Genomic DNA, 14,325 nt, shown 5'->3' with positions numbered 1-14,325 from the left:
TCTGGCAACCCTTACAGTCAAATAACTCTTTACAAGCCTATTGTAGGTATTCCAAAACCCAAGTGTAGCTGTGCTGTAACAGTCAGTAGTCAGCTCATGTGTGCTATATTTTTAATTATTACAAATCAGTCTTTCAAGTCAAGTTAAATATTTCACATGGATTAAAATTGTGATTTTTTTTGAAAATGTGGTCTCAGCAGTGAATAGGGAAATAAGTGATGTTTCTGTATGTCCTGGCCCCTTTTAACCCACTGATGACAAGGTGATGGTAGCATATCTATGGATTTGCTTTTAATGCTTGGAGCAGTGCACATATTCCCCTGACTCTTAGCCTTATCTTGTACAGCTCAGTTTCTCGCTTTATAAAATGGTGTTGTATTTATCTATCTATGTAGTATGTTTTTAAAATCCAAAGATAAAAAGTGCAACCTCAGAGGTATATGCACACTACAGGGTAGGAGAAGTGGTTAGTAAGAGCATAGGAGCACATGGTTATGTAACGACCAAGTTAACTCACCAAGAAATAGTGGAATGAGAAGGGAAATAAATTTTCACAGAGCTTTACTGCACATCAGCAGAATGTTTCTAGAACCCAGGTGAACTCTTTAAAGCAAGCTTGTATGTCTCTGAAATACTTAAAAGTTTGCTATGCAAAATACTTGTGTCATTCATCATTATGTGCCCAGGAGAATTTTATTTGTGATTCTGCAAAATCTTCCTGATTGTTGGTGCATAATAAATGGCAATCTGGACTACGGTGAAACTGATATGCTGTCATTCATTTAGGATGTAGATGAAATTGTTCTATTTCCCCCTTCCCTTTAGCCTTCCCGTTTCTTCTAGAACCACATCTGGTACAGGAGACGGATATTAGTTTACTGAGGCTTTAGCCATATAAAATGGGAGTAATATAAGGAGAAAGAATACTAACAGTTTAAGAGGGTTGGTTCCTGTTCTGTTAATAAGTGTACTTGTCTACTGTCTTTTGGTGTTATCTGTAGTTTGGAAGAGTGCTTGGACCCTTATCTACTTCATGACTATCCAGGAGATATTTGTGATGAAACTTCGTTTCAATACATGCGCACTTGGTATTAAGATGATGACGACTCCTCCATTTCAGATGATGTTTTATTTTACATAACAATAGTTAGTAATCCGGATTTTAAATTTTTGTATTTTATATGATGTTACTTTAAAGGTCCCTGTTGCTTTTACAGACTTTGACTTTCAGTTCACAGAAAGAAAATTTTATACATTTTACAGGAACCATATTCAGTTTCTTTTCAATTCTGAATCAGAAAAGCATTAGATTTTAGCCACCTAAGAGGAAAGGAAGTAAGGTGTTGCTAGTAAGTATTGATTGCAGTTGTTGTTCATCTTTTATCTCCTGGTAGCTGAGCAGTGATCCCAACTGCCATTGCTGGCATTGCCAGACTTCTACCAAATGTGGCAGAGCACAGTACATGACCTCTCTGCTGGCAAGTTAAGCTGTCTGGGTCTCAGAAGGTTCATGCATGATATCTCACAGTTGAGGAGAGAGTATGCTAAGAAATTTCTAGAAGAATTTTGCTTACATGAAGAATAAAACCCTTCACAAGAAACAGGATTAACTACAGCAATTTGTTGTTAGCTCTGTGGTAGTCTAAGATTCAGGTTTTAACAATGTATCTTGGAATATATTAAATTATCTACATGTATTGAAAAGGTGAATTAAAAAAATCCATTGACAACTCTGAATCTTTCTTATACTGCTAGATATCATGTGGGGAACAAAAATGTCTGCCAAAACCTCTTTTTCATTTTGGGTGCTGGAATATTTGCACAGCTGTATTTTTATGATAGTGTTTTCTATGTTAGGTTGGTTGGTCTGTGGTGTGCTGTGGTTTAACCTCAGCCAGCAACTAAGCGCCACAACTCGCTCACTCTGCCCCCCGCAGTGGGATGGGAGAGAGAATTGGAAGAGTGAAAGTGACAACACTTATGGGTTGAAGGAAGAACAGTTTAATAATTGACATTAAATAATGTAATAGTAATAGTAATAAAAAATTGTAATGAAAAGGAAAATAACAAAAAGAGAGAGAAATAAAGCCCAAGAAAGACAAGTGATGCAAATGAATTGCTCACCACCAACTGACCAACGCCCAGCCTGTCCCTGAGCAGCAGCCCCAATGGCCGACTTACCCCCAGTTTCTATACTGAGCATGATGTTATATGGTATGGAATAGCCCTTTGGCCAGTTTGGGTCAGCTGTCCTGGCTGGGCCCCCTCCCAGCTTCTTGTGTATCTCCAGCCTTCTCATTGGTAGACCATGAGAAGCTGGAAAGTCCTTGACTAGTGTAAGCACTACTTAGCAACAACTAAACCATCAGTGTGTTATCAGCATTATTCTCATACTAAATCCAAAACACAGCACTATGCCAGCTACTAGGAAGGAAATGAACTCTGTCTCAGCCAAAACCAGGACATTGTGCTACCTGTTACAAGAGAGCCAGCTAGTACAGGTGGGTAACATTATTTAAACCTTTCCAACAGTAATATGAAAATATGATTGCTCTAAATGTTGCAGTGCACTTGAACTATTTTGGACAACGGACCAGTAGGAACCTGTGTCTGCCTGTTTGTTCGGGGGAAGGCTGAAACCTGGCCCAGAAGTGCTTCAGATGTTAGAGTGGCTTCGCAGCATGCTGGAATCCTTCCCTTTCCCTATACCCATATGCCCATGTTAGGTTCAGTCACATACTAGATCTCCTGTTCTCCGTTAGTTTGCTAGGGAAGAAGAGGACTGCCACTGATCCAAGGAAAGGAAAAAGAAATGTTCTTTCCCTGATCTTTCCACTGCTGAGTGAAGGCACTATGGGCCAAGTTCTGAGGAAGTGTTTGAAACAGAGGCACTGGGCGACTTAGAACAGGACTGTGCTGGACTGTATAGAGTGGCATGATGTGAAGTGTGAGGCTAATGTTTTTAGTGCATTGGTAATACAGCCATCAGGAATTTCAGTATCAACCTACGATTAGAATCGTAACAACATTGTTATCAGTACAGAGCTCGTTTTTTCTTTAGTCTTTCACTTAGGTGATCATATGGGGTGGACTGACCTTGGCTGGTTGCCAGGTGCCCACCCGGCCACTCTCGCACTCCCTCTCCTCAACAGGCCAGGGAGAGAAAATAGGTTGAAAAAGCTGCTTTAGGTGGATGAAGAAATAAACACATCATGTTGTAGGCCTGGAGAAGTAGGTAGAAAAGAGTTTACTGGCACTTTTCCGCTGGGACCTGTTCCTTGCAATAGATTCATATTGAAAATACTAGACAGGTTTTTTCTGAATGAATTTGCAATTTTGGGGATAACTTTTTCAATTTCAGGGATAATCTGAATTCTGGCAAATTCACTGATTCCGACTAAGATGTTTCTCCCATCACTCTTTTCTCTATTGAAATATTCAGGAAAGTTTTTCTGACTTCTTAGTAGTTAAGCTTGGGGTCCAGAACTTTCTTCAAAGTCATTACTTGACAGCAGAGGAATGATTACTTATTGAAATATTTGTCTACCAAAAAATGTGTTGTACTCCATAGCAGTTAGTATACGTGGCTGAAATTTTGAAATAGCAGAAGTATTTCTTCTGATTATGCTGAAGCTGTTTGTCAGCTTTTCTCTGAAACTGTGCTGTAGTTTGCATACGGAGTTGAGTCTTTTGGCTAAAAATAACTTTAATAGAATATAAAGGAATTTTAAGAATCAGCATTGGAATAGTGTATTTTGGCTAGCAGGAACTGAGTTTTCTGTACCAGTATTTAATCCTGTTTGCTCATAATGTTTTCACAGTATAACAGAATCATTTTAGAGACACTATCAATATTAGGAGACCATGGACTCACCCAGAGTGCTTCATGCTGCCCAGGAATCTTTAGGCCAATCAAGTGCATTTTATATGAGGAGAAACTAGCAAGCTTAAAGACTTGTTATACACAAGAATTTTATAACAATGAAGGAATTCGGTTAGTAACTGCTTTTCACATTAAGCATACTGTTTTCCCCCTCCACCTAGTAAGACCTAAATTAAATCTGCCTTCAAGACATGTTGATACATTGCATATTTACAAACTTCAGCGGTAATCAATTGAAGGTGGGGAATTTTTCTTTTGTCGTTAATAGGGATGGTATTATTTTCTAACAAGTGAAAGGAACACAGCAACATTCATGCCATTACTAAAGAAGAGAACAGCAGTCGGAAATAAGAGCATGAATAAGATCATTACAAATAAGTAATTTAAGTACAGGTGTTTTCTGTGGTGGTGGTTTAAAAAGAATCTTAAATCATTTGGAAGAAACAGAATCTTTTGTGTTTCAGAATGAGGGGATTTATTACAGATTCATTTCCTAAGGAGAGGGGTTTGTTGGTGGCTAAGCATGCACCAGAATAATATAGTAGTAACTGGTGGAAACATGTGTAAGAGCAAAAATAAAATCCAGTATAGGGAAAGCAACTCTAATAATAAAAATGCATGTTTCCTTAGTTTTGTGTATTATTTTAACTTTGACTCTTCTTTTCAGCTGAATTCATTCAAAAAGCAAAATATACTTTTAAATCTCCCAATAAGTATCCATCAACAAGAGAAAATATTTTTTTTTTCTTTCATATGTATGCATGCACATTGAGCAGGAAATACTGAAAACAAACCAGATGCATTATCCTCTGTGATAGACAAAAGCAGCTATATTTCTTCCAAGACTAATATTGTCTCAAGTTATTTAATGTTGTCTTCCCCCAGTCTAATTCTCAACCACATCATGATACATAGCGATTTTTTTCTAGTTTTTTTCTTTTTTAATGAGTTTTGCAAGTTCCTCTTATATTTACCTGTAAAATATAATGACAATAATGAGTTTTCTTATCCCTAACTCATTCAAAATTTATCATGAATTCATTTTGAGTGTGTTCTGCGTGGATTAGTAGCTCTGCAGACATTATGCTGTTCTGCCTCTGTACTTCAGTGTATGCTTTGATGCATGTCTGTGTATTAAAGGGACAAAATCCTAAGGTTATGCTTTCCCTGACACTCAGCAGAAGAAAGAGAATTAGTCCGTCACTACTCACTGTGAATGCTGTTGAAGAGTACAGTAGCCATGCTGTCTCTGGCAAAAGAAGTTTGCATTTTCAGGCAGGTTTGTGGCAAGGTTTTTGACACTTTTCTTGTAGGCTTTCATTGAAGAGCAAGGACCGATGACAATAAACTGTAGAAGCAGGAAGAGGTTATTTTGTCTGAGTTCATTCATCATTTGCTTTCCCTGGTTTGTATTTTAAAATAAAATAGTGTAGCAGGGAAAAAAAATAACATTAATTTATTTTAGGTGGACTTGGTGAAATCCATTCTGCCCACATAAAACTCAACTTTTCCAGAGCAGAACAGTGATATATGTAAAATCTGCCATTCCAATGTTTATGGCTGCTATGAAAAAACAAACTAGAATATTTTTATGCCTGGCACTGGATACTATGGGGGCCTCTGGAATTCTTTGGCCCATCTCCACCCTACCATTCTGCTGACAAAGTGATTCGCAATTCTGAGTCTTATGATATACAGAAGTGTCCCCATTCATCAGCACCGCTTGCATTTGTCTACATGGCTACCTCTTTTTCATTGGTTTTCCAAAGACAGCCTAAAGGGACTAAGTTAACGTACAAGATTTATAAAAGAATTGTAGCAGACTGAAATATGTTAATTTGCAGGTAGTTCCATAAGCGGAAGAATCCAAAGACATGACTTCTATTGATTTGAGTGTCACCTTTCCTGTGTACATTGTCTAATGAAGCTTCATCAAATGTTGCAGCTTTTCCCTGAGTGAGGGGAATTAGTACAATTTCTCTTCTCTTCTGAGCTTTCTGTTTTCATTATATTTGTGGGTAATTGATACTTTTACTTAAACTGCCAGTATGTGAAATCAGCAAAAACTAGTATTTTGGAAAACAGTGGGAGACAGTGAGAAAAACTGGGAGACAGCACTCTCCTTTCACTTTAGGAAAGGTTAAAAGTTAGAGTGGGGAAAGAAAAGGCATCTTTAAAACATGATCACACAAGCTAGATCCAGATGTTTTGCTGTAATGAGTTACTGCTCCAGCTGTTACTGGTCCTTGACTGAAACTTAAGTGCTGAAGGTGGTTTGAAAAACCCAATAGACTTTATATTGAAGTGAAGTGGGAGCATCAAAATGTCATCTGTAGCATCTCTATTATATGGAAAATAATCTCCAAGCAAGGGGCAGTAGCAAGTCAAGGCTGGCTATACCTTAAATCATTACAGCTTCTTCATGGTTGCGTGATTGTATCTTTAATTTTTGACTGGCTTCTTCAATGATTTGAGAAATAAAACCAGATAGTTTTCTTTGGGATCCCCCCTCAGTTATTAGTGACAGGAGCATTTCTACATTACTTCTTTTGAAAACCTAGTAAGTCCAGAGTGTTAAGTATTTTAAATATGTTACAAAGCTAGTTGTCCTATTAATTTATCATGCATACAGTAGATCAAAAGTCATACATAGTTCCTAATTTAAAAATTTAAGAAGCAATCACTTCTCTGTATATTTGTTACTCATTCAGATGAGTACATTTTATCTCTCTGAATCATTCCCTGTTATTTTTCTTACTTTCATTTTGAAAATTTTAATCTTTCTTCATGTTTAGTTTTATTCCTCATCTGATAACTGTCTGCCTTGCCGTAACCAGCATGTAATGGTCTTATTTCAGTTTTTACATGATGTTTATTGAGGTTAAACTGTCAAGAAACTCTGACAGTATGGCAGAATTTTCGGTATTACTGAACCCTGTCCTACACACTCTGCTAATGGAAGATATGTAGCAAAACAGACTGAAAAATCAAGCGTTAATGTTTTTTAACAAAAAATCTTCACTAGATGTTTCCAAAGCTTAGAGCTGTTTTTGTGTGGTTTTTTAGGCACTGTAATGCAACAGTAAATATATCTAAAGAGTATAATCATTTGGTTTGATAAACTGGATTAAATTTCTGGTATTTTTCCTTACCCAGGGAAATTACCGCTTCATGAAACTTTTACTGGCTCGTAGAGGGAACTGGATGCAGAAGGACTTGGAGGATATGACACCATTACATTTAACTACACGTCACAAAAGCCCAAAATGTTTAGCTTTGTTGCTAAAACATATGGCGCCTGGAGAAGTGGATACCCAGGACAGAAACAAGGTAAAAATACTGCTTATTTTAAGACAACACGTGTAGCAGCTTTAGAAATTGGGGTTACATCCAACAGTTATGTGTGAAAATTTATTTCAGCCATAACAAACTTTTTCTGAGTCTTCAGAGTAGTGGCTAACACTGGTATTATAATGATCACCTTTAGAAATATTAATATTTTCCTACAATAATGATGTAAAAATTCATTGCACTGATTTCATTGATATTTCTGTTGAGAGTATGTAGAATAATAGAGGATTAAAAAACCACTGGTTTTAAGGTCTAAGTCTTTCTTTAACATTGTGGTCTTCGTTAGAATCTGGATAGCATTTGCTTATCTTGCTTTTCTTCCTTGGAAAAACCCTACATTTAGAATCATTTAATGATGAGAGTCACTAGAAAGCTTTGTGCAAAAGGCCTTCAAAGTATTTGTCAATACCAAAGTTGAGTTAAAAAAATAAAAAAAAAAGGTAATTCCTTTGGTGCTGAGCTGAATGCAGGTTTGCTGCTGGCAGACATCCTTCCTAACACTAGGTGATTGATTTCGCCCTGCACTGGGGCCACTAAAATGATGGTGATATTGACACAGTTGTCCATAGGTGCTACCTTTTAGAAATGTGTGGTGGGTTAACTGTGCACTGTTCCTTCCATGACTGCATCAGTTAGTGAGAGGGATGTGATGATGACGTTGATTGACGTTCTGGCATGAGACTTTCATTTGAAGCAGAGCACCAGTTAGTCACTGACATTTGTTTTGTGAAACTGCAGACTTCTTCAGGAGAAAATGTAATCTGAACACCTTCAGAGCTTTACGTTACTACGTTCTTAGAATAAAGTCCTTCAGACTAATTTTCTGCATCTGTAGTGACAACTGTTGCTTGAAAGGCCAGAAAATCTCCAGGTGACTTTCCATGTGTATCATATAGTGCATATATCGTCATGAGTTGTCTGATGTGTCTTTGCAAAGTCATGTTCTACCACGTCAATAAAATTACCAGCCTGCTTCAGAAGCACACTGACTTCTAAGAGCCTCAGGAAATAATCTACTGATGTTTGTTGAAAAGGACTATCATTAAAATGTCCAGCCAGAAAAGATGATGGATCTTAGAAGGAAAGTGGTACAGCTCTTTAACAGCTGATTTACTATGACTCTTTATACAGAGAGGGCTGCCAGTCCACAATAATAGCACACTAACCCATTTTAAAAGAAGGAATAGTTATTTAGCATATAGCAACTGTATTTTTTGAGGTGCTCAGATTAGTGTGGTTCTTAAGTTTGAGTGCTTAGCAATGCTTGATTTAAAACTGATGTGAAACGGTTGCCTCCATTAGCATTAATAGTAGGGTATGAGGAGGCATAGGACTTTCACACAGTCCTGACGGACATTCTAGGTAAAGAATTTCTTGTGTTTCCACGTAGGTTTTGAACAAAACAGACGCACCCCTCTTGTTGGAATCTTTAACGCATGTTCCATTTGGGAGATTATCACATTGCCTTTAGTAGACAGATTTCTAGTAATTGCTGCGGACCTGTTAATCTGGGAATATCTAGTTTAAATTTCATGTGCTTGAGCAGTTTGTATCCTGAAATCTGAAAGAGACTTCTTTCAAAGAATCCGGAGTTATGAATGTTCCCTAAGCCCGATCTTTTCCCCAAGGATATAGTAACAAAAAGTGAGACACCATGAATGTAGATAGCAAAACGAAGACCAAAAAACAATTATGTAACTACCATTGGCAAGGTAGGCATGGTATCAAATACAACTGGAACTGTTACTCATGATGGAGGCTTTTTAAGCATTGAGCAGGAAGGTTGTCTTCTTACAATTTGTAAGTGATCCTGAAACTGGTGTGAAAAATCTCCCCACCAGGCACTAATCTACCACTGATTCAAATGTAAGTGCCCTGATCAAGTAAATTGGTTTAGTGGTGGACTTGGTAGTGTTAGGTTAATGGTTGGACTGGATGATCTTAAAGGTCTTTTCCAACCTAAATGATTCTATGATTCTATGATTCTATTTGAATCAGCTGATAATCAACTTACCAGCTTGGCAAGGCTGGTCTTAATGGAAATCATCATTCCATATCTAATGTAGTGGGTTTTCATTCTACCACAAGAGGACATAGTAAGAGAAGGGGACTGGACTTTCTAGTGGTGTTACTGCTTAAACCCTGAAATCCTTATCTGATTTTATCATCTGGGAAGCAGGATAAGACAGCTGCAAACCCGGTTTCCAACAAATTAATCTTCTGTCCCCTCTGGACAATGGATTTGAACCAGCCTGTGCCCTTGTAATCAGCTGTTTGCCTTCCAGGGTATTCTAACATGTATCATGGAAACCCTGGCTATAATTATAGCAGTCATTCTGAAGAGGTCATGCTGACTTCCTGACCACTTTAATTAATTAACAAAGGTATATTGAAACCAGCCAAAACCTTTTAGGAACCTTGCCTGTTGTTTAGCAAATTTCCAAGGCAGTATTAAAGCATTGCCAGATTTCCCACAAAATGTAGAGTACTTTTATTCCAGTTCATGTCTTGAGTAGTCACAATAGCAAAGATGGAATTCAGGTTGATGAAAGACAGGTCTCAGGGACAGAGTCCAACAAGTTTGACCCTGTTGGGCACATAGCTTACTCGTTTCCCTTACCGCAAATATGTGCATCACGATTGTCAAATAGAATTCCTGAACGTCAGAGAGAACAACTGTTTGTTTATGTCTATTTCTGTGTAAGCAACTGGCTGAAAAGCAGGTTGTAGGTGAGAGAAGCCAGTAAACAAAGACTACATTGGCCTCTTGGTAATGAAAAGTTTTTGCTTTCATTGCGTCTGTCAGTTCCTAGGGATGCTGGTCAGCTCCACTTAAGAAATAACATTTAACTTATTACAAATTTCTACTGCTAGAAGTTTTTCAATTCAATCCTGACAAGCTGTGATGGTTTGAACATGCTTTATGGTGTTAGTCTGTATGTTGTTGTACGTGGTGTCAGTTATCAGACCTTTCTTTGCAACCCCTCCAGTTATGTTTTAGAATGAGCTCTTTTTCAGTGAACTACCAAGTACACAAAAAGGTTGCACTATCATATTATGTTACCATGGTACTAAACTAACAGCTTAAAGCAGAAACACAAAAAATAGGCTCCTTTTTGCCTTCCTCCTTTAGAGAGACATTAATTATATGATTGTGAACTCAAACGTTCTTTCTCACTATTCAAGGGTGCTAATCCGGGTTATGATAGGCTTATACACAAACGTCCTGCAGCAGTTATTTCTCTCCTTTTTCAAATCAAAGTGCCATGTAGTATTTTGCTGGGGTGGGGGTGGGAGGAAGGGAGATGGGGAAATAAAATTCATTCCGTGTTTTACAAACCTCTATGACTTGGCAGTCGGAGAGATGTGTCTGATCAGTAAAGTACTTGTTAATATACCAATGGTTTACTGTTTAAAAAACCCACGTGTTGATTTGCTTTATATAGTTATGAACATTTGTAATGCCTATAAAAGCCACTGGCAGTCAGGAATTTGCAATAGGAGCATGGATTGCCTTTTGACATTTTATTGGACTGCCATGGGTCAGTGGACATTAGATTCAGTAATACTCAACCTCTAGAATTCCACGTGACCTAGGACAGTGTAGAAAGTCAAAACCTTTGCTCAAGATGGATCCAGGTCCGGTGTCAGTATTCAGTACCATCTTCCCCTAGTGGAAAGTAATCTTGTTATATGCTTCTCTATCAATTTGTTTTATTGCAAGAGATTTCCAAATTTAAGAGGGACCAGACTAATCACTGCAGTGTGTAGTGCAGCTCTGGTGCTGAGGCCTGCTTCAGATGATCATTCTAACTTGGACATGATTGCGCTCACATATTTTCTCCAGGTCTGAAATTGCTGCACCCGATGGCATTGTGCTGTTGGCTGGCTAAGTAGCAGGGACAGTATTCTCCTGCCATAGTCCAAGAAATCCACATACAAAGCAATTAATCTTCTATGAGAAATACTTATATTCCAAGCATAAGTGCTTCTCAGTGTGGGTTTCATGTAAGGTAATGTAACTTAGACCTAATTCAGGCCTCAGTAGCAAAGATGTGTGAATATCTACTCTTAAGTAGGTAGATGGGCCTCTTGTTCAATTTTGTTTAAAGCCTGTTTTCCAGTGATTTTGAGTTGTCACCCACCCTAGGTACATTTGCTCCATTTTTCTGTCAGTCCTCTGTTGAAGTATAACAAAAGATTGCTCATTTACCCATTGTTTAAGGCTGGTTTTACCTGTGGTACCTCCCCTCTGCTCAGCAGTGGTGCCACCACAAATGGAATGCTGTGTCTCGTTCTGGGCTCTCCAGTACAGTAAGGGCATAGACATACTGGAGTGAGTCCAGTGGAAAACCACAAAGATAATTAACAGATTGGAGCATATGACATCAAGGAGAAGCTGACAGAGCTGCAAATATTTAGCGTGAAGAAGAGATGGTTCAGGGGTGATCTTACCAATGTGTATAAATACTGGATAGGAGGTAGTAAAGAAGATGGAGCCAGACTCAGAAGAGTGGTCTCCAGTGAACATACAAGAGGCAATGGGAACAAGTTGAAATATAGTAAATTCTGTTTAAACCTCAGAAAATACTTTTTTAATGTGAGGGAGGTCAGACAAGTTGTCCAGAGAGGTTGTGGAGTCTCCATCTGTGGAGGTAACTCAAAATCTGACAGTGTCCTGATCAACCTGTTCTAACTGACCATGCTTTGAGCAGAGGACTAGGTGATTTCTTTCATTCTGTGAAAATATAATTAAATCATATTTCAGGTTCTAACAAACTTTAATTTTCATCTTCTATTCATTTTTCACCATGTTTGTAAAACTTGTGAATATTGTGTTCCAGCAAACTGCATTGCATTGGAGTGCCTACTACAATAACCCAGAGCATGTGAAACTTCTCATAAAACATGATTCAAATATTGGAATCCCTGATATTGAAGGAAAAATCCCACTTCACTGGGCAGCTAACAACAAGGACCCTAGTGCAATTCACACAGTGAAATGTATTCTGGTAAGAAAGTTTATTGTACATAAAACTCTTTCTGTATTTATTACTTTACTCAGATAGAAATATTTTTTGTTCTCTTGAAATTTTTCATTTTAGTCTACTGACTCTTTGAGAATGAAATAATTTGCTTTTTCCAATATCCAGAATTTTTTAAGAAATCATCTTAAATATATTTGCTCTCTTGAAAGGGGTTTCTTCTGAGTTCTGTGAGTGAATATCTTTGCTCTAACTCACAGACTATGTATATTCTCTTAATTAGTTTGATATGTGTAACTATTCATTTTGGGGGGAAGGGAGGAAGGAAGGGGTTGCAAGTTCTCCTAGTTAAAATGGCCAGTCATATTACTCATCTCAATTGCATCTTACACACCGATTTCTTTGTTGTGTGTCTCTTCTTCATTATTTGAAAGTTTCTTTCTAGTTAACTGTACTGAAAATCTATTTTAATTTGGTCTTTCAAGTCAGAATTCTGGGAAATATTTGATCAATTATGAGTCAGCCCACTATCAGTTTACTAAGAGACGTTCCAACTACTTTTCTGTACAGATTTAATAATTTTTCCTTCATGGCAGATTTTCCCTTTCTGCAGTATCTCAGTTCATTTTCTACACAGACAGTTATAATGAGTACAATGAAATCATTTGTTCAGCTTGAATTTTACCTTGATTTTTATTCTGTGGAAATCTCTGGATTTCACTAAAATAGAAAGATACAGAAGTCTCAACTGAATTTTTCTCTCATATTACAACAATCTCTCTGTATCTTTGTCTTTCAAAGGTCTTTCAGAAATAGACACATATTGATTGTAAGCTAACTACAATGGCTGTTTGCCTGATTAGCTTGCAAGTTGAGAACTTACGTGTCGTATATGAAAATTTGCTTTACTTTTCTCCGAATAACATTGATAATCTTACAGTTACTGATACTTTTTTTTTTTACTATGAAAATAGTTTTTGAGACATTTCCACTGTTAAATTAATGTGATTTTATTTCTCTACTACTTCTCTTTATTCAAGATATTTGTAGTTTGGACTCAGTTGTGAAATAGTTTGTCAGAAACAAAATTTTGTCACAAAGTTTTAGCTTTTATATACCACCTACTTTTCTGCCATACTAGAGAAATAAATTGGCTGAAAAGTAGATAAGGATTGCTGTATTCAAATACAGACTTTTTCAAATGTTAGATAGTCAAGGTAGATGTTTTTAAAAGTTGTGGTGGGTTGGCCTTAGCCAACAGCATAACAGCTGCACAGCCAGTCGCTCACTCCCTTCTTGCAAGACTGGGAGAAAATAGAAGGCAGGCAAGAAGACTCATGGATGAATAAAGTGACAGTTGAGTAGGGAATGCAAAAGCTGCATGCAAAAAAGGAAATGTATTCCCTACTTCCCATCAGCAGGCAGATGTTAGCCACTCCCAGGAAAGTGGAAAAAGAGCTTCAGCACACTTAGTGGTTGCTTGGGAAGACAAATGGTGTAGCCATGAGCATCCTCCCTGCCTCCTCCTTTCTCTGAGCTTTTTTTTGCTGAGCGTGATGTTATGTGGTTTGGAATATTGCTCAGGTCAATTCAGGTCACCCGTCCCAGCTGTACCCCCTCCCAGTCTCTTGCCCACCCCCAGCCCACTCATTCCAGGGAACAGGGGAGCAGGACAGGGCAGGGCATGAAAAAGAGAAATCCTTGATGCTGTGCAAGCACTATTCAGTAATACTCAAAACTATTATTTGTGTTATCAACAGTTTTAATCACAAATACAAAGCCCAGCACCATACCTGCTGCTGTGAGAAAAATTAACTCCATCCCAGCCAGATGCACTACAAAAGGTCAAAACTACTTGTCTCCTTACTGAAGGTATTCTCAAAGATTCTCTTTAGGTAATACAGAATCATGATCATGTCTAGTTTTTTTTTCACTCTGACAGTTAAAAGAGTGTATTCTTGATTCCATCTAGGCTTTTTCATGTATCAACTAAATTGTTTATATTCCAAATCGTTATACCTATATATACTTACTGATGGAATAAGATAGTAACATGTTTAAATGAAAAAGTAGTTTAGCTTACAGAATATGCTGTAAAAGTTGATG

At 37.6% G+C, this 14,325-nt stretch overlaps 1 protein-coding gene across 1 annotated transcript in view; it reads left to right on the top strand.

Moving 5' to 3' along the window:
• INVS (inversin) overlaps positions 1–14,325 on the top strand; it is a 103,771-nt gene that overhangs the window by 29,447 nt on the left and 59,999 nt on the right. Inside the window, exons 3-4 of the mRNA XM_075728337.1 lie at positions 7,040–7,213; positions 12,079–12,246. Of these exons, the coding sequence (XP_075584452.1) occupies positions 7,040–7,213; positions 12,079–12,246 (342 nt within the window). The remainder of the gene's footprint in view (positions 1–7,039; positions 7,214–12,078; positions 12,247–14,325) is intronic.

This window comes from Pelecanus crispus, chromosome 2 (assembly GCF_030463565.1).
Source record: "Pelecanus crispus isolate bPelCri1 chromosome 2, bPelCri1.pri, whole genome shotgun sequence".
In the NCBI taxonomy this organism is placed as follows: domain Eukaryota; kingdom Metazoa; phylum Chordata; class Aves; order Pelecaniformes; family Pelecanidae; genus Pelecanus; species Pelecanus crispus.
This window is presented reverse-complemented; position numbering and strand designations above follow the sequence as displayed.